General features: G+C 41.7%; 1 protein-coding gene across 2 annotated transcripts in view; it reads right to left on the minus strand.

Moving 5' to 3' along the window:
- Positions 1 to 18,697, minus strand: part of negr1 (neuronal growth regulator 1) — a 382,271-nt gene that overhangs the window by 194,490 nt on the left and 169,084 nt on the right. For both annotated transcript variants that reach the window (XM_024377660.2, XM_024377658.2), the window contains exon 3: positions 3,032 to 3,157. In XM_024377660.2, coding sequence (XP_024233428.1) covers positions 3,032 to 3,157 — 126 coding nt within the window. The remainder of the gene's footprint in view (positions 1 to 3,031; positions 3,158 to 18,697) is intronic.

Here is an 18,697-nt window from a genome sequence, read left to right on the forward strand (position 1 = left end):
GCAACCAACAAGTGCTCAGCATATGTGGGAACTCCTTCAACACGGTTGGAAAAGCATTCCAGGTGAAGCTGGTTGAGCGAACGCCTTGATGACAGCTTTGCACACTCTTGGCAAAGGGGGCTACTTTTGAAGATACTAAAATCTAAAATATGTTTAGTTTTTTTATTTAACACTTTTTTGGTTAATACATGATTCCATTTGTGTTATTTCATAGTGTTGATGTCTTCAAGATTATTCAACAATGTAGAAATTGGTAAAAATAAAGAAAAAACATTTAATGAGCAGGTGTGTCAAACTTGTGACTGGTACTGTATACTATTTGTATTCATTTAAACTTTATTTTGACAGGGATGTCATCATAGGGACTACTAGAGTCTCTTTTACAGATGAGCCCTGCATACAGTGGGGCAAAAAGTATTTAGTCAGCCACCAATTGTGCAAGTTATCCCACTTAAAAAGATGAGAGAGGCCTGTAAGGTACACTTCAACTATGACAGACAATATTAGAAAAAAAATCCAGAAAATCACATGGTAAGATTTTTAATGAATTTATTTGCAAATTATGGTGGAAAATAAGTATTTGGTCAATAACACAAGTTTATCTCAATACTTTGTTATATACCCTTTGTTGGCAATGACAGAGGTCAAACGTTTTCTGTAAGTCTTCACAAGGTTTTCACACACTGTTGCTGGTATTTTGGCCCATTCCTCCATGCAGATCTCCTCTAGAGCAGTGATATTTTGGGGCTGTTGCTGGGCAACACAGACTTTCAACTCCCTCCAAAGATTTTCTAAGGGGTTGAGATCTGGAGACTGGCTAGGCCACTCCAGGATCTTGCAATGCTTCTTACGAAGCCACTCCTTCGTTGCCCGGGCGGTGTGTTTGGGATCATTATCATGCTGAAAGACCCAGCCACATTTCATCTTCAATGCCCTTGCTGATGGAAGGAGGTTTTCACTCAAAATCTCACGATACATGGCCCCATTCATTCTTTCCTTTACATGGATCAGTCGTCCTGGTCCCTTTGCAGAAAAACAGCCCCAAATGATGATGTTTCCACCCCCATGCTTCACAGTAGGTATGGTGTTCTTTGGATGCAACTCAGCATTCTTTGTCCTCCAAACACGACGAGTTGAGGTTTTACCAAAAAGTTCTATTTTGGTTTCATCTGACCATATGACATTCTCCCAATCTTCTTCTGGATCATCCAAATGCTCTCTAGCAAACTTCCGACGGGCCTGGACATGTACTGGCTTAAGCAGGGGGGCACGTCTGGCACTGTAGGATTTGAGTCCCTGGCGGCGTAGTGTGTTACTGATGGTTGGATTTGTTACTTTGGTCCCAGCTCTCTGCAGGTCATTCACTAGGTCCCCCTGTGTGGTTCTGGGATTTTTGCTCACCGTTCTTGTGATAATTTTGACCCCAAGGGGTGAGATCTTGCGTGGAGCCCCAGATCGAGGGAGATTATCAGTGGTCTTGTATGTCTTCCATTTCCTAATAATTGCTCCCACAGTTGATTACTTCAAACCAAGCTGCTTACCTATTGCAGATTCAGTCTTCCCAGCCTGGTGCAGGTCTACCATTTTGTTTCTGGTGTCCTTTGACAGCTCTTTGGTTTTGGCCATAGTGGAGTTTGATTGTTTGAGGTTGTGGACAGGTGTCTTTTATACTGATAACAAGTTCAAACAGGTGCCATTAATACAGATAACGAGTGGAGGACAGAGGAGCCTCTTAAAGAAGAAGTTACAGGTCTGTGAGAGCCAGAAATCTAGCTTGTTTGTAGGTGACCAAATACTTATTTTCCACCATAATTTGCTAATAAATTCACTAAAAATCCTACAATGTGATTTTCTGGATTTTGTTTCTCATTTTGTCTGTCATAGTTGAAGTGTAACTATGATGAGAATTACAGGCCTCTCTCATCTTTTTAAGTGGGAGAACTTGCACAATTGGGGGATGACTAAATACTTTTTTGCCCCACTGTATATACAATATACACAATTACAAAACATTAGGAAAAAATACACATTTATCAACAGAGGTCTCTGATCATTACTCTGAACTGACCAAGGGGGACCAATACATCTAATCCCAGAGAGATCTGGAAATTGTTCCATATGTAGAGGGTGGTCATCAAAACGTCATGAATTGTAACCATATTCAAATGAACAAGAATCCATCATTTCGAAGCTGACTACATGTAATCATACAGTGCCTTCAGAAAGTATTCACACCCTTTGACTTTGTCCACATTTTGCTGTTACAGACTGAATTTAATTATACTTTGGATGGTGTATAAATACACAGTCACTAAAGATACAGGTGTCGTTCCTAACTCAGTTGATGGAGAGGAAGGAAACTGCTTAGGGAAATCACTATGGGGCCAATGGTGACTTTAAAATATTTCCTGAGTTTAATGGATATGATAGGAGAAAACTAAGGATGGACCAACAACGTTGTAGTTACTCCACAATACTGGCATCAATAAATGACAGAGTGAAAAGGAAGCCTGTACAGAATACAAATATTCCAAAACATGCATCCTGTTTGCAATAAGGCACTAAAGTCAGTGATGTCTATTCATGGAGCCAAGGGAAATTATTTGTATTTTGTCTGTGTGTTTTCATAATTTATGTAGGTCTATGGTTGCCTAGATTGGTTCTCAATTAGAAGCAGGTGTTTATCATTGTCTCTGATTGGGAACCATATTTAGGCAGCCATTTTCTTTGGGTATTTCGTGGGTTATTGTCTATGTTATGTTGCATGTTAGCACATGGTTTATATAGCGGTCACGGTCGTCTTAATCGTTTTGTTGTTTTTGTTTAAGTGTTCTTCGTGTTCTTCATTCAATAAAGAAGAATGGATTCACACCACGCTGCACTTTGGTCCCCTCCATACGACGATCGTGACAATTAGGGTGTGGTGCCTCGCCTTAAATTACTTTCAACAAACCATAAACAACCGTGCACAAAGCCATTCCTGTCCATTAGTGTCAGGTATGTGAGAGTGTTTCCTGTAAAGTGAACTCACCTAATGGGGTTATGTGTCTCCAGGAGATGGTGGGATCTGGTTTCCCACTGGCTGTGCAGATGAGTGACACGTTGCTGCCCTCGTTTACCGTGATGTCAGAGGAAATGTCGTAGATCTTGGGGGGAACTGCAAAGCAAAAGAAACATAAAAGAAACGAGATTACCATTTTGAATCTTTGACCCACAGTGCACCCTCCCACTCACTTCTTTGCGATGGAACAGTCATCAAAAAAGTGTAAAAAATAACATTGAAACTGATATACACAGGGTTGGGGGAGTAAAGGATTACGTGGAATCCGTTACGTTACCAGCAAAAATATTGTAATCAGATTAGAGATACTTTTGAAAAACTAGATGACAATTTAGAGGATTACTTTTAAAATCAGAAAAGATGTTTGCGAAAAAAAAATCGTTAACACTTCTCTGTTTTCTCAATGACATTCAAATCAGCATTGAAAAAAGGTGCAAGGTTAAGTTGTATTTGAAGGATCGCGGGAAAGAGCAGGAATAGGATTTTGTAGGCTACAGTCCAAGCTATGTCTTCTAATGGTGTGACTGCTGTCAGCATCCAAACATGATCCAATTTGAATAAACGCTTGGAGGTAAGGATGACAGTAGTGGTGTAGCCTACGGAGGTACGAATATCACTTATCATTGAAATCTACATAGTGCATTCATTTGAATCACACTGCTGCTATCTCATTTAGCTATTTGCGCCTCATGGATTGTGGTTGTTGTGTATGGCTGTTCACAAATCTAAATGTGTATTTGAACCCAATAATAGTTCAATTTAAGAAGTTTAAGCTGTGTATCAATCATGTTTTTGAAACCAGTGAGAAGCCAGTGGACACCAACTCATTCCAGAGTTTGAAATAACACTGTATAGCCTCAACATGGTTAAAACAATATGTTGATATCATGGATGGTCAGTCCTTGCATCCATAGCTCTGTCTATTCATCTGAGAGTGGTTACATTTCTCCAGGCCTATCCCTCAGCTTTTTACCAAACCAGAGGCGAGGCACCATTTTGTTATTGTTTCATCTGTGAATTTGCCCATTAAACAGCTGCATATTATCAAGATCACCAACAAAAAGGTAAACAATAGGCCTACAGCAAATGCAACACATGGCATTTATTTTTCACATGTATATAGCATTTTTCAGTAGTGCTCAAAGCATGCCATTCCATGAGCGCAGCATTTATTTTTAAATTTGAATCAATGATCCCAATTAGTCCTCCATGACAACAAAATCATAATCAACATAGTAGGGCTGGCTAATAAGTCCTTAGTTTTGGGGTTATGCTCAGGTGAAATAATTTGGCTCATCTATACTTCCATATTTACTCCAGAAGATCAAGGGGTATAACATTTACTGGAATGACTGGAATTCTGATAGACTTTTTGTAATGTAAAGATGTAATTTAATCGTATTATTATATGTAGTAGAAAGCGATGGGTTAGAAGAAGCCTACATAACCAACCCATAAAGTAAAATGTAATATCCATATATGGCCAGCTATATAAACGTCAACATTGATTTATCCTGCAATAGATGTCATTCAATTGGTAACATACATTTGTCTTCTTCTAATGACTCTTAAGGAGAAAGTAATCTAAAAGAAACTGAATGTAATCAGATGACATTACTGATTGTGGATAATCCAAAAAGTTACATTACTGATTACAATTTTGGACAGATAACTATTAACTGTAACAGATTACATTCAGAAAGTAACCTACCCAACCCTGGATATACAGTAATACTTTGATGAACTGTATTCAGGTGTCTATTGCACTATACTGTAATGTATGTGGCAATGTGATATAATTGTAGACGAATCACAGTTATTGAGTTCACTTTGCTCACATTCATAGAATCAATTTGAAAAAGTTACCGGGAAAAGTCTGAAGTTGTCCTCTGGTGATAATAGGTCATCAACAGAAGTGACATCACCTCCCATCAATATGGCTAAGTTTATGGGCATTGGAATACTTTGAGAGCTTTTTCAAAAACACTTTAATATTTAATTTAACCTGTGAGATACGTATCGCTTAGAAAGCTTTTCCACACTCCCAGTGTTTGATGTCAGTCATCTAAGGTTTCCCAAAATTGTTCTAACCCATGATCTGTCTATTCTACTTAATGTTGGTTGGAAAAAAAAATCCCCTTCCTCGTAAGACCCAACTCCATCCCTGAGTCAAATCAGCAGTGCCAGCTGGACATCACTAGTGACAGAACACAGGCCATCGTGATAGATGGGGTTCAGTCTGAATTTCTTAAAGGTGTACCACATGGGTCGATATTGGGACCTGTTCTCTACACTATTTATATAAACATTGGTCAATCTGTTAAAAACTATAAACTTAATCTACACTAAATGACCAAAAAAATGTGGACACCTGCTTGTCGAACATCTCATTCCAAAATCATGGGCATTACTATGGAGTTGGTCCACCTTTGCTGCTATAACTGGGAAGGCTTTCCACCAGATGTTGGAACATTTCTGCGGGGACTTGCTTCCATTCAGACATGAGCATTAGGGAGGTCGGCACTGATGTTGGGCGGTTAGGCTTGACTCGTAGTTGGCATTCCATTTCATCCCAAAGTTGTTTGATGGGATTAAGGTGAGGGCTCTGTGCAGGCCAGTGAAATTCTTCCACACCGATCTCGACAAACCATTTCTGTGTGGACCTCACTTTGTGCATGGGGGCATTGTCATGCTGAAACAGGAAAGGGCCTTCCACAAAGTCGGAAGCACAGAATCGTCTAGAATGTCATTGTATGCTGTAGTGTTAAGATTTCCCTTCAATGGAATAAAGCGGCCTAGCCCGAACCATAACTTTACAGTTGGCACTATGCATTCAGGCAGGAACTTCCTCCTGGCATCTGCCAAACCCAGATTAGTCTGTCGGACGGTGAAGCATGGTGATCTTAGGCTTGTGTGTGGCTGCTCGGCCATGAAAATCCATTTCATGAAGTTTCTGACTAACAGTTCTTGTGCTGACGTTACTTCCGGTGGCAGTTTGGAACTGGGTAGTGAGGACAGATGATTTTTACACACTATGCGCTTCAGGACTCGACAGTCCCGTTCTGTGATCTTGTGTGGCCGTAGTTGCTCCTAGACCATTCACTTCACAAAAACAACCCTTACAGTTGACCGGGGAAGCTCTAGCAGGGCGAACTGACTTGTTGGAAAGATGGCATCCTATGACGGTGCCACTATCAAAGTCACTGAGCTCTTCAGCAAGGCCATTCTACTGCCAATGTTTGTCTATGAATATTGAATGGCTGTGTGCTTGATTTTATACACCTGTCAGCAAAGTGTGTGGCTGAAACAGCCGAATCCACTCATTTGAAGGGGTGTCCACATACTTTTGTATATATAGTGTATATGGGGATGATACCATTACGTATGCCCTAACTGTTGATCTGGCTGTGTCAAAACTACAGTCAGATTGTATAGCTATTTAGCAGTCTTATGGCATGGGGGTAGGTGTCTGGGAGCCTGCTGGTCCAAGAGCTGATGCTCCGGTATCATTTGCCTTGGTCTTACTGATGTTGAGGGAGAGGTTGTTGTCCTGGCACCATACTGCTAATTCTCTGACCTCCTCCCTGTAGGCCGACTCGTCACCTACAACCATTGTGTCGTCAGCAAACTTGATGATGTTGAAGTCATGCTCAGAGTACAGGAGGGGACAAGGAGTACAGGAGGGACTAAGCACAAACCCCTTTAAACAAGGTCGCAGGGTCAGATTACAAGGACACATACTCAGAGCATGCGCTGCCCAGCTGGCAAGTGTCTTCTCTGACATTTTCAACCTCTCCCTGACCCCGTCTGCAATACCTACATGTTTCAAACAGACCACCATAGACCCTATGCTCAAGAACGCCAAGGTAACATGGATAAATGATCACACCGATCTGTAACCATGAAATGCTTAGGCTCACATCATCCCATACACTATGGATCCACCATAATTTGCTTACTGCCCCAACAGGACCACAGATAACGCATCTCTATTGCATTAAACGGCTTGTCACCAAAAGCACTCACAAACTTCTACAGATGCACAATCGAGAGCATCCTGGCGGGCTGTATCACCGCCTGGTATGGCAACTGCACCGCCCTCAACCGTAAGGCTCTCCAGAGGGTAGTGAGGTCTGCACAACGCATCACCGGGGTCAAACTACCTGCCCTCCAGGACACCTACACCACCCGATGCTACAGGAAGGCCATAAAGATCATCAAGGACATCAACCACCCGAGCCACTGCCTGTTCACCCCGCTGTCATCCAGAAGGCGAGGTCAGTACAGGTGCATCAAAGCTGGGACCGAGAGACTGAAAAACAGCTTCTATCTCAAGGCCATCAGACTGTTAAACAGCCACCACTAACATTGAGTGGCTACTGCCAACACACTGTCAATGACACTGACTCTACTCCAGCCACTTTAATAATGGGAATTGATGGGAAATTATGTAAATATATCACTAGCCACTTTAAACAATGCTACCTTATATAATGTTACTTACCCTACATTATTCATCTCATATGCATACGTAGATACTGTACTCTATATCATCGACTGCATCCTTATGTAATACATGTATCACTAGCCACTTTAACTATGCCACTTGGTTTACATACTCATCTCATATGTATATACTGTACTCGATATCATCTACTGTATCTTGCCTATGCTGCTCTGTACCATCACTCATTCATATATCCTTATGTACATATTCTTTATCCCCTTACACTGTGTATAAGACAGTAGTTTTTTGGAATTGTTAGTTAGATTACTTGTTCGTTATTACTGCATTGTCGGAACTAGAAGCACAAGCATTTCGCTACACTCGCATTAACATCTGCTAACCATGTGTATGTGACAAATAAAATTTGATTTGATTTGAAACACACTGCCCTTTCCCACTTGGACAAAAGCAACACCTACACTACGTAAGAATGATGTTCATTGACTACAGCTCAGCCTTCGACACCATAGTCCCCTCCAAGCTCATCACGAAGGTCAGGGCCCTGGGAGTGAGCACCTCACTCTTTTCAGTCTGCTGAGTGGGAAAAGGTGTTGTTGTGCCCTCTTCACAACTTTCTTGGTGTGTTTGGACCATGATAGTTTCTTGGTGATGTGGACACCAATGAACTTGAAACTCTCTACCAGCTCCACTTCAGTCTCGTCAATGTTAATGGAGGCCTGTTCGGCCTTCCTTTTCCTACAGTCCATGATCAGCTCCTTTGTCTTGCTCACAATGAGAGAGAGGTTGTTTTCCTGGCACCACACTGCCAGGTCTCTGACCTCCTCCCTATAGGCTGTCTCTTCGTTGTCGGTGATCAGGCCTACCACTGTTGTGTTGTCAGCAAACGTAATGATAGTATTGGAGTCGTGCTTAGCCTCACAGTTGTGGGTGAACAAGGAGTACATGAGAGGACTAAGCACGCACCCGAGAGACCCCAGTGTTGAGGATCAGCATGGAAGATGTGTTGTTGCCTACCCTTACCACCTGGGGGCGGAACGTCAGGAAGTCCAGGATCCAGTTGGAGAGGGACGTGTTTAGTCCCAGGGTCCTTAGCTTAGTGATGAGCTTGTGGGCACTATGGTGTTGAAAGCTGAGCTGTTGTCAATTAACAGCATTCTCACATAGGTGTTCCTTTTGTCCAGGTGGGAAAGGGCAGTGTGGAGTGCAATTGAGATTGTGGCATCTGTGGATCTGTTGGGGCGGTATGTGAATTGGAGTGGGTTTAGTGTTTCTGGCATGATGGTGTTGATGTGAGCCATGGCCAGCCTTTCAACGCACTTCATGGCTACCGACATGAGTGCTACGGTAATGATTTAGGCAGGTTACTTTCTCTATCTTGGGCACAAAGACTATGGTTGTATGTTTGAAATATGTAGGCATTATAGACTTGGCCAGGGAGAGGTAGAACATGTCAGTGAAGACACTTGCCAGTTGGTTCGCACATGCTTTGAGTACACGTTCTGGTAATCCGTCAGGCCCTGCGGCTTTGTGAATTTTGACCTGTTTGAAGGTCTTGCTCACATCGGCTACGGAGAGCGTGATTACACAGTCCTATGGAAAGGCTGCTGCTCTCATGCATGCTTCAGTTTTTCTTGCCTCAAAGTGAGTATTAGAGTAATTTAGCTTGTCTGGTAGGCTCACATCACCGGACAGCTCGCTGCCGGGATTCCCTTTGTAGTCCATAATAGTTTTCAAGCCCTGCCACATTCAAAGAGTGTCAGACCCGGCATAGTAGGATTCAATCTTAGTCCTGTATGGCCATAATGACCATTGTTATGTTTGGAGTAAAAAGGGGGAGGATTGCAAGCCAAAGAACACCACACTAACCGTGAAGCACAGGGGGTGGCAGCATCATGTTGTGGGGGTGCTTTGCTGCAGGAGGGACTGGTGCACTTCACAAAATAGATGGCTTCATAAGGGAGGAAAATTATGTGGATATAGTGAAGCAACATTTCAAGATGTCACTCAGGAAGTTAAAGCTTGGTCGCAAATGGGCCTTCCAAATGGACAATGACCCCAAGCATACTTCCAAAGTTGTGGCAAAATGGCTTAAGGACTACAAAGTCAAGCTATTGGAGTGGCCATCATAAAGCCCTGACCTCCATGCAATAAAACATTTGTGGGCAGAACTGAAAAAGCCTGGTTCAGTTACACCAGCTCTGTCAGGAGGAATGGGCCAAAATTCACCCAACTTAATGTGGGAAGCTTGTGGAAGGCTACCCTAAACATTTGACACAAGTTAAACAATTTCATGACAATGCTACCAAATACAAATTGAGCATATGTCAATTTCTGACCCACTGGGAATGTGATGAAAGAAATAAAAACTGAAATAAGTCATTGTCTCTATTATTATTCTGACATTTCACATTCTTGAAATAAAGTGGTGATCCTAACTGACCTAAGACAGGGAACTTTTACGAGAAAAACTGAGTTTAAATATACCCCTGTGTTTAAATCCCCCGTGATGCTACAAAAAAAAAATGGTACATCTAGAGTAACCGTTTAAAAATACAATTCAGGTTACTGTTGGAATCAGCTAAACTTTGATCATTGAGGTAGTAAATGAATGATAGGAAATGAAAGAGACTGGGTGTTTTGTGAGACGTGAATGGTTCTCTGAAGTAGACAGAATGCTTTGGAATATGCTTGATGGAGGAGAGAAGAGTGATGTGTTGATATAGGGAAGACAGATGGACATCTGTGGATTAGGTGAGGGGTGAGGTCAGTTCCCCTTAAGGGAGTAATCAGGGTTGGTATCTGGTTACCTACTTTCCTGTGGAGCCATAAACTGTATGGAGGAAAGTCTTAAGTAGGATACATATAAATTGTGATGTCTGAAATGTTTAGCGGTCTGATTTCAGCTCTACAGAACCTTTGGGAAAGATTAAACTTGGTTAAAGCTTCTCTAGTGTCCGTGAGTTACTTACACTGAGAAATAAGAACCTAAGAATACTGATTAAGTGCCACATAAAAAACAATTACTAATATCATATATAGCTCTGATAAGTTTTTTTATTAAACCTTTATTCAAAAAAATGTGTCATTCGAGCCCTGAATGCTGATTGTCTGAAAGCCGCAGTATATCAGGGTACCACGGGGATGAAACTTTTTACTGTTCCAATTACATTGGTAACCAGGTTAGAATAAAAATAAATCACCTTGGGGTCTGTGGTATATGGCCAGTATACCACGGCAAAGGGCTGTATCCAGCCACTCCGTGTTGCGTCGTTGGAACTCTAAAAAAGTTTCTTTCCTTCCTCACATCCTTGGAATAATCACTGATCTGGCATTACTGTATTGACAAAAACGGTGTACTGAAACCTATACCAACTGTGATAGATCAGTGACCACTACAAGGAATGGAGGAAGGCAGTTTACATGCCACTCCGTGTGTTGTTCAGTGGAATTTGTGTTTTGGAAATGTCTTTCTGATCAACAGATTTGGATACAAATGGGAATAAAGTAGCACAGCTTTTGTTTTACGACAGTCTTTCTGAGGCTCTGCTGAATCAATTATTGCTTGCCTGACTCATGTTTACTTGATGTGGCTCCCACTGTTGACACATCTCCTTAACGTCAGATAGCACAAATGGAAAATGTTGAGTTTGTCTGCTGATCCTATCTCAACCTTGGCAGGAACCAAGACCCTCTCGCAGACGTGGCAAAGGGGTCCCAACTGTTTCAACAGAGATGTCGGGAGACAGTTTGTTGTGGAATCAACGTCACAGGTGTGACTATTTTGCATGTTTAACAATAAAACATTCCTATTGAATGATTAACGTAACTTGCGATTTTCAAATTGTGTATTTACACCCCCTTGTATTTGTGTCCCATGCGGCCGACCACAGGAAGTGATACAGTCCAGAGGCATGGTGGATCATTGTTGCAACAGAGCTTATGACTAAAATGTTTGACGAGAGCACATGGATTTTGTGATGTAAGTCTGAGGAAAGATGGACAACTGCCTATTGGCCTGCATCGCTGTGCCCCATTGTTTTTTGGTTTGGTTTATATGATTGTCAGATTTTAATTAGCATTGTCTTTAAGTTAAAAGTAAAGAGAAAATGGAATACAGAAATTAAGCATTCTAACTGAATTGTGAAAAACAAATTGAGAATGCGTTGAAACTTGATTACTGAAACGGTGACGATTGAAAACAATGCCTTACAAAAAATGTATGTTGAAAACTGTCCGTATTGTTGTCTGCCTCTGCTTCACTCCGCCTGCTCAAGCCAGACCTAACCTGTCACTTTTCCACCTTGTGACACCAATCAAAACAATGACATCGCAGACATGATTTGATCTGAACCTGGAATGGTGACCAAATTGATCATGTCCCTACTTACAAATATCTGGGCATTTGGATAGATGAAAAGCTGTATTTCAAAAAACATATGAGTTAACCAAAAAGCTGAGGATAAAAATGGCCTTCTATAAAAAATAGGTCATGCCTCTAACTAAATAGTAGAAAGCAGATCATTCAGTCGACATTCCTTCCAGTCATGGACGATGTCGACATCATCTACATGATGATGCCACTTCATTAAAGACATGCTCCGGTACTTTGGCGACTAAGAGAGTATTTTTTAAACTTCTCACTTTGGCCTGGATGTGTCAATGTGCAGAATTAGTCTAACCTCAATTAGCCTCGGAATCCCTAGTCTGAAAGCGTCTGTTTTCTTGAAGCTGTGCTGCGCCATTTTCCCTACATGGGCCAGCCCCCTAGAAATTAGCGTTCAGCCCTCTGCATTTGAGTGACAGCTAGCAAGACGCCTGCCCAGCATTCTCCAATGAAGTTGCAAGGTATGCCCAACGGCTGAGTGAGTGAGTGTGAGCGAGAGAGCGTACGTTTGGCTCATGAGTGCTACTTTCAGAACGTGAGTGCTACTTTCAGAACTACTGGCTAAAAAGTATTCAAAAGTACCAGAGAATTCAACAAAAGTCGTTAGATGCAGTTTTCCATAGTGTACTTAATTTTTATCACAGGTGAAAGTTTTTGCACTCATCATTGCTTTCTCTATTAGAAAGTAGTATGGCCCCTTGCTCCTCTCCTCCCCTACGGGTGCTGGATCGCGCCTCTGCTTGCTCAGCATTTTGTGGCCACGGCCTGTCGTTCCTCCCTTCTTCCCGTCCCTCACTTCATGCTGAATGCGGAATGAGGAAGAGCTCAGTTTTGTTTGTTTGGAAAGTTTGTTGTTTGAAAGTGTACTGGAAAGTTCTTGGTAGCTAGCTAGCTTCTTAGTTTGGATCTCGCGACACAGTTGGCATCAGTTGCTGGGACTGCTTGTCATTTCCCAGTCATCCTGCCGACCAATGACAGGTCTGAAGAGCTATTTGGTGTTGCAGCTAGCCTAGCTGCATATCAAGCTAGCGGGGTTTTCTTGAACGCAGCCTGCGACATGGTTAGCCATTGTGGCTTGGACTGCAAATTGTCCTGGGTTTGTGGCTGTCTAGATCCCTGCAGTTTATTGTTTTCAATCTTCCCCCTGACCTGCCCTGTCTGGAACTGTGAGGACTAACAGCGTAACCTATGTTGTTAGCTACCATGACAAAGACCAAAGCCGGCAGGAGTACCGTTGAGGACAGTGGTGTCTCTCTATCACACATGAAGGATCTTTTAAACAAACAAAAAGAGACCTACAAGCAGCTGTTACAACAACAAAATAGCTTCAAGTCTTTTGTCCAAATACTTGTGGATTCTACTAACAAAAGAACGGACGACCTGACTAGAGAGGTCCAAGACCTGAAGAACTGTTTGCAGTTCTCCCAGGGTCAGCTTGATGAGTTGAAACTGGAGAACGGCAAGATGACAAAAATCTGTAAGTCATTGAGAGAGGACATCAGTTCTGTGTGAATCCATGATAACAATGCCGGATAAATCTCGAGGGACAATCAAGGTGGAACAACATGGTTGTGGACGGAATTGCAGAATCTCCACACGAGACCTGGACGGAGTCTGAGGACAAAGTGAGGGAAATGATCTCTGAGAAATTGAAGACATACGACAGGAGGATTGGGGTGGAGCGCACCCAAGGGACTGAAAAACCCACCACCGGCCCAGGTGACAGACCCAGGCCAATAGTGGTCAAGATCCTGAGGTTCAAGGACAAAGTAGCTGTTCTGAAAACAGACTTGAACTTTGAGAGGAACTTATATCTTCCTCAATGGGGACTATCCTGAAGCTGTGCACCAGAAGAGGAATGAACTGATCCCAGCCATGAAAGCTGCCAGAGCGCGTAAGGCCATTGCTTACATCCGCTATGACTGGCTCACTGTCCACACTCCCTCCCAAAAGCCTGGAAGGGATGAGAGAGCCAAGCTTATGGGTTCGTAGCTTCAACCCCATAGCACACAACCACACACACCAACTTATTAATGGACTGCTGCATCTATATATTTTTTATCTTGCTTTTTTGAGTATTATGTCTATCTCTGATAAGCTACCCAGGAAAGGGCTGAAAATAGCCCATATTAATACAGTGCCTTGCGAAAGTATTCGGCCACATTTCAGGCTTCAAACATAAACATATATAACTGTATTTTTTTGTGAAGAATCAACAACAAGTGGGACACAATCATGAAGTGGAACGACATTTATTGGATATTTCAAACTTTTTTAACAAATCAAAAACTGAAAAATTGGGCGTGCAAAATTATTCAGCCCCTTTACTTTCAGTGCAGCAAACTCTCTCCAGAAGTTCAGTGAGGATCTCTGAATGATCCAATGTTGACCTAAATGACTAATGATGATAAATACAATCCACCTGTGTGTAAACAAGTCTCCGTATAAATGCACCTGCACTGTGATAGTCTCAGAGGTCCGTTAAAAGCGCAGAGAGCATCATGAAGAACAAGGAACACACCAGGCAGGTCCGAGATACTGTTGTGAAGAAGTTTAAAGCCGGATTTGGATACAAAAAGATTTCCCAAGCTTTAAACATCCCAAGGAGCACTGTGCAAGCGATAATATTGAAATGGAAGGAGTATCAGACCACTGCAAATCTACCAAGACCTGGCCGTCCCTCTAAACTTTCAGCTCATACAAGGAGAAGACTGATCAGAGATGCAGCCAAGAGGCCCATGATCACTCTGGATGAACTGCAGAGATCTACAGCTGAGGTGGGAGACTCTGTCCATAGGACAACAATCAGTCGTATATTGCACAAATCTGGCCTTTATGGAAGAGTGGCAAGAAGAAAGCCATTTCTTAAAGATATCCATAAAAAGTGGCGTTTAAAGTTTGCCACAAGCCACCTGGGAGACACACCAAACATGTGGAAGAAGGTGCTCTGGTCAGATGAAACCAAAATGGAACTTTTTGGCAACAATGCAAAATGTTATATTTGGTGTAAAAGCAACACAGCTCATCACCCTGAACACACCATCTCCACTGTCAAACATGGTGGTGGCAGCATCATGGTTTGGGCCTGCTTTTCTTCAGCAGGGACAGGGAAGATGGTTAAAATTGATGGGAAGATGGATGGAGCCAAATACAGGACCATTCTGGAAGAAAACCTGATGGAGTCTGCAAAAGACCTGAGACTGGGACGGAGATTTGTCTTCCGACAAGACAATGATCCAAAACATAAAGCAAAATCTACAATGGAATGGTTAAAAAATAAACATATCCAGGTGTTAGAATGGCCAAGTCAAAGTCCAGACCTGAATCCAATCGAGAATCTGTGGAAAGAACTGAAAACTGCTGTTCACAAATGCTCTCCATCCAACCTCACTGAGCTCGAGCTGTTTTGCAAGGAGGAATGGGAAAAAATTTCAGTCTCTCGATGTGCAAAACTGATAGAGACATACCCCAAGCGACTTACAGCTGTAATCGCAGCAAAAGGTGGCGCTACAAAGTATTAACTTAAGGGGGCTGAATAATTTTGTACGCGCAATTTTTCAGTTTTTGATTTGTTAAAAAAGTTTGAAATATCCAATAAATGTCGTTCCACTTCATGATTGTGTCCCACTTGTTGTTGATTCTTCACAAAAAAATACAGTTTTATATCTTTATGTTTGAAGCCTGAAATGTGGCAAAAGGTCGCAAAGTTCAAGGGGGCCGAATACTTTCGCAAGGCACTGTATATGTAGCCTTAGAAATAAGGTTCATGAACTCAATAACAAGCTAACATTAGATAACATTCATATATTAGCCATTTCTGAGACTCACTTAGATAATTAATTTGATGATACAGCAGTAGCAATACAAGGATATAACATCTATAGAAGAGACATAAATGCTTATGGGGGAGGTGTTGTTGTATATATTCAGAGCCATATCCCTGTAATTTATTTTATTTATTCGTTATTTTACCAGGTAAGTTGACTGAGAACACGTTCTCATTTGCAGCAACGACCAGGGGAATAGTTACAGGGGAGAGGAGGGGGATGAATGAGCCAATTGTAAACTGGGGATTATTAGCTGACCGATGGTTCAAGGGCCAGATTGGGAATTGAGCCAGGACACCAGGGTTAACACCCCTACTCTGACGATAAGTGCCATGGGATCTTTAATGACCTCAGAATCAGGACACCCGTTTAACGTCCCATCCGAAAGACAGCCCCCTACACAGGGCAGGGATTAAAAAAAATTAGACCAGAGGAAAGAGTGCCTCCTACTGGGCCTCCAACACCACTTCCAGCAGCATCTGGTCTCCCATCTAGGGACTGACCAGGACCACCCCTGCTTAGCTTCAGAAGCAAACCAGCAGTGGTATGCAGGGTGGTATACTGCTGGTAATGATTAGAGAAGATCTTATGTCAAGTGTTATTGAAGTGTTGTGGTTCCAGGTTCACTTGACACATCTAAAGACATATGTTGGGGTGCTGCTATAGGCCACCAAGTGCTAACAGTCAGTATCTACATAATATGTGTGGAATGCTTGATAGTGTATGTTATGTAAAAAGAGAGGTCTACTTTCTTGGGGACCTGAATATTGACTGGTTTTCATCAAGCTGTCTGCTCAAGAGGAAGCTTCTTACTGTAACCAGTGCCGGTAATCTGGTTCAGGTTATTAATCAACCTACCAGGGTGTTTACAAACACAACATGTATCGATCACATTTTTACTAATACTGTAGAACATTGTTTTAAAGCTGTATCCGTACCCATTGGATGCAGTGATCACAGTATAGTGGCTATATCCATGTAAGCAAAGGTTCCAACAGTTGGGCCTAAAATAGTGTATAAGAGAGCATACAAAAGACATTGTGACTCTTATGTGGATGATGTTAAACATATTTGTTGGTCTGATGTGATTAATGAGGAGCATCCAGACACTGCACTTGATGTATTTATGGAATTGCTTCTTTCAATTATTGATAAACATGCACCTATTAAGTAACGGACCGGTAGAACTGTTAAGGCACCATGGATTGATGAGGAATTGAAAAACTGTATGGTTGAAAGAGATGGGGCAAAAGGAGTGGCTAATAAGTCTGGCTGCACATCTGACTGGCTTACTTACTGCAAATTGAAAAATTATGTGACTAAACTCAACAAAAAGAAGAAGAAACTGTATTATGAAGCCAAGATAAATGATATAAAGAATGATGGAAAAAGCTTTGGAATATTTTAAATGAAATTATTGGCAGAAAGACATTCAACTCCATCTTTCATTAAATCAGATGGCTTATTCATCATGAGACCATTTGATGTTGCCAATTATTTTAATGATTATTTCATTGGCAACGTGGGCAAACTTAGGCAGGAAATGCCAACAACAAACAGTGAGCAATTGTATTCATGCATTAAAAAAAAATATTAAAGAAAAGCATTGCAAGTTTGAATTGTGTAAAGTTAGTGTGGGAGAGGTGGAAACGTTGTTATCGATCAACAATGAAAAACCTCCTGGCATTAACAACTTAGATGGAAAGCTACTGAGGATGGTAGCTGACTCTATAGACACTCCTATCTGTCATATTTTTAATCTGAGCCTAGAGGAAAGTCTTCGTCCTCAAGCCTGGAGGGAAGCCAAAGAAATGTCCCGCTACCAAAGAGTGGTAAAGCGACCTTTACTGGTTCTAACAGCAGACCTATAAGATTGCTGCCAGCTCTTAGCAAACTCTTGGAAAAAAGTGTGTTTGACCAAATACAATGCTATTTCCTGTAAAAAAAATTAACAACAGACGTTCAGCATGTTTATAGAGAAGGGCACTCAACATGTACTGCACTGACACAAATGACTGATGACTGGTTGAAAGAAATTGATAATGAGAAGATTGTGGGAGCTGCTCTGTTAGATTTCAGTACAACCTTTGATTTATTGACCATAACCTATTGTTGAAAAATTGTATGTGTTGTGGCTTTCAACCTCTGCCATATCGTGGATTCAGAGCCATTTTTCTAATAGAACTCAAAGGGTTTTCTTTAATGGAAGCTTCTCTAATGTCTAACATGTAAAGTGTGATATACTGCAGGGCAGCTCTCTAGGCCCTGTACACTTTTCTATTTTTATCAATGACCTGGCACTGGCATTAAACAAAGCTTGTGTGTCCATGTATGCTGATGATTCAACCCTGTACGCATCAGCAACCACAGCTAATGAAGTCACTGAAACCCTTAACAAAGAGTTGCAGTCTGTTTTGGAATGGGTGGCCATTAATAAACTGGTCCTGAACATCTCCAAAACTAAGATCATTGTAATTGGTACAAATCATTCCATAAGTTCTAGACCTCAGCTAAATCTGGTAATGAATGGTGTGGCTGTTGAACAAGTTGAAGAGACTTCAGATTGTAAACTGTCATGGTCAAAACATGTAGATTCAATGGTTGTAAAGATGGGGAGAGGTCTGTCCGTAATAAAGAGATGCTCTGCTTTTTTGACACCACACTCCAAAAAGCAAGTTCTGCAGTCTAGTTTTGTCTAATCTTGATTATTGTCCAGTCGTGTGGTCTCGTGCCACAAGGAAATACCTAGTTAAGCTGAAGCTGACCCAGAACGGAGTGGCACGTTTAGCTCTTAATTGTAATCAGAGGGCTAATAGAAACACTATGCATGCCAGTCTCTCTTGGCTAAGAGTTGAGGAGAGACTGACTGCATCACTTCTTTTTAATTTTTTTTAATAAGAAACATTAATGTGTTAAATCCCAAATTGATTGCATAGTCAACTTACACACAGCTCTGA

This window comes from Oncorhynchus tshawytscha, linkage group LG18, assembly GCF_018296145.1.
Source record: "Oncorhynchus tshawytscha isolate Ot180627B linkage group LG18, Otsh_v2.0, whole genome shotgun sequence".
Taxonomy (NCBI): Eukaryota; Metazoa; Chordata; class Actinopteri; order Salmoniformes; family Salmonidae; genus Oncorhynchus; species Oncorhynchus tshawytscha.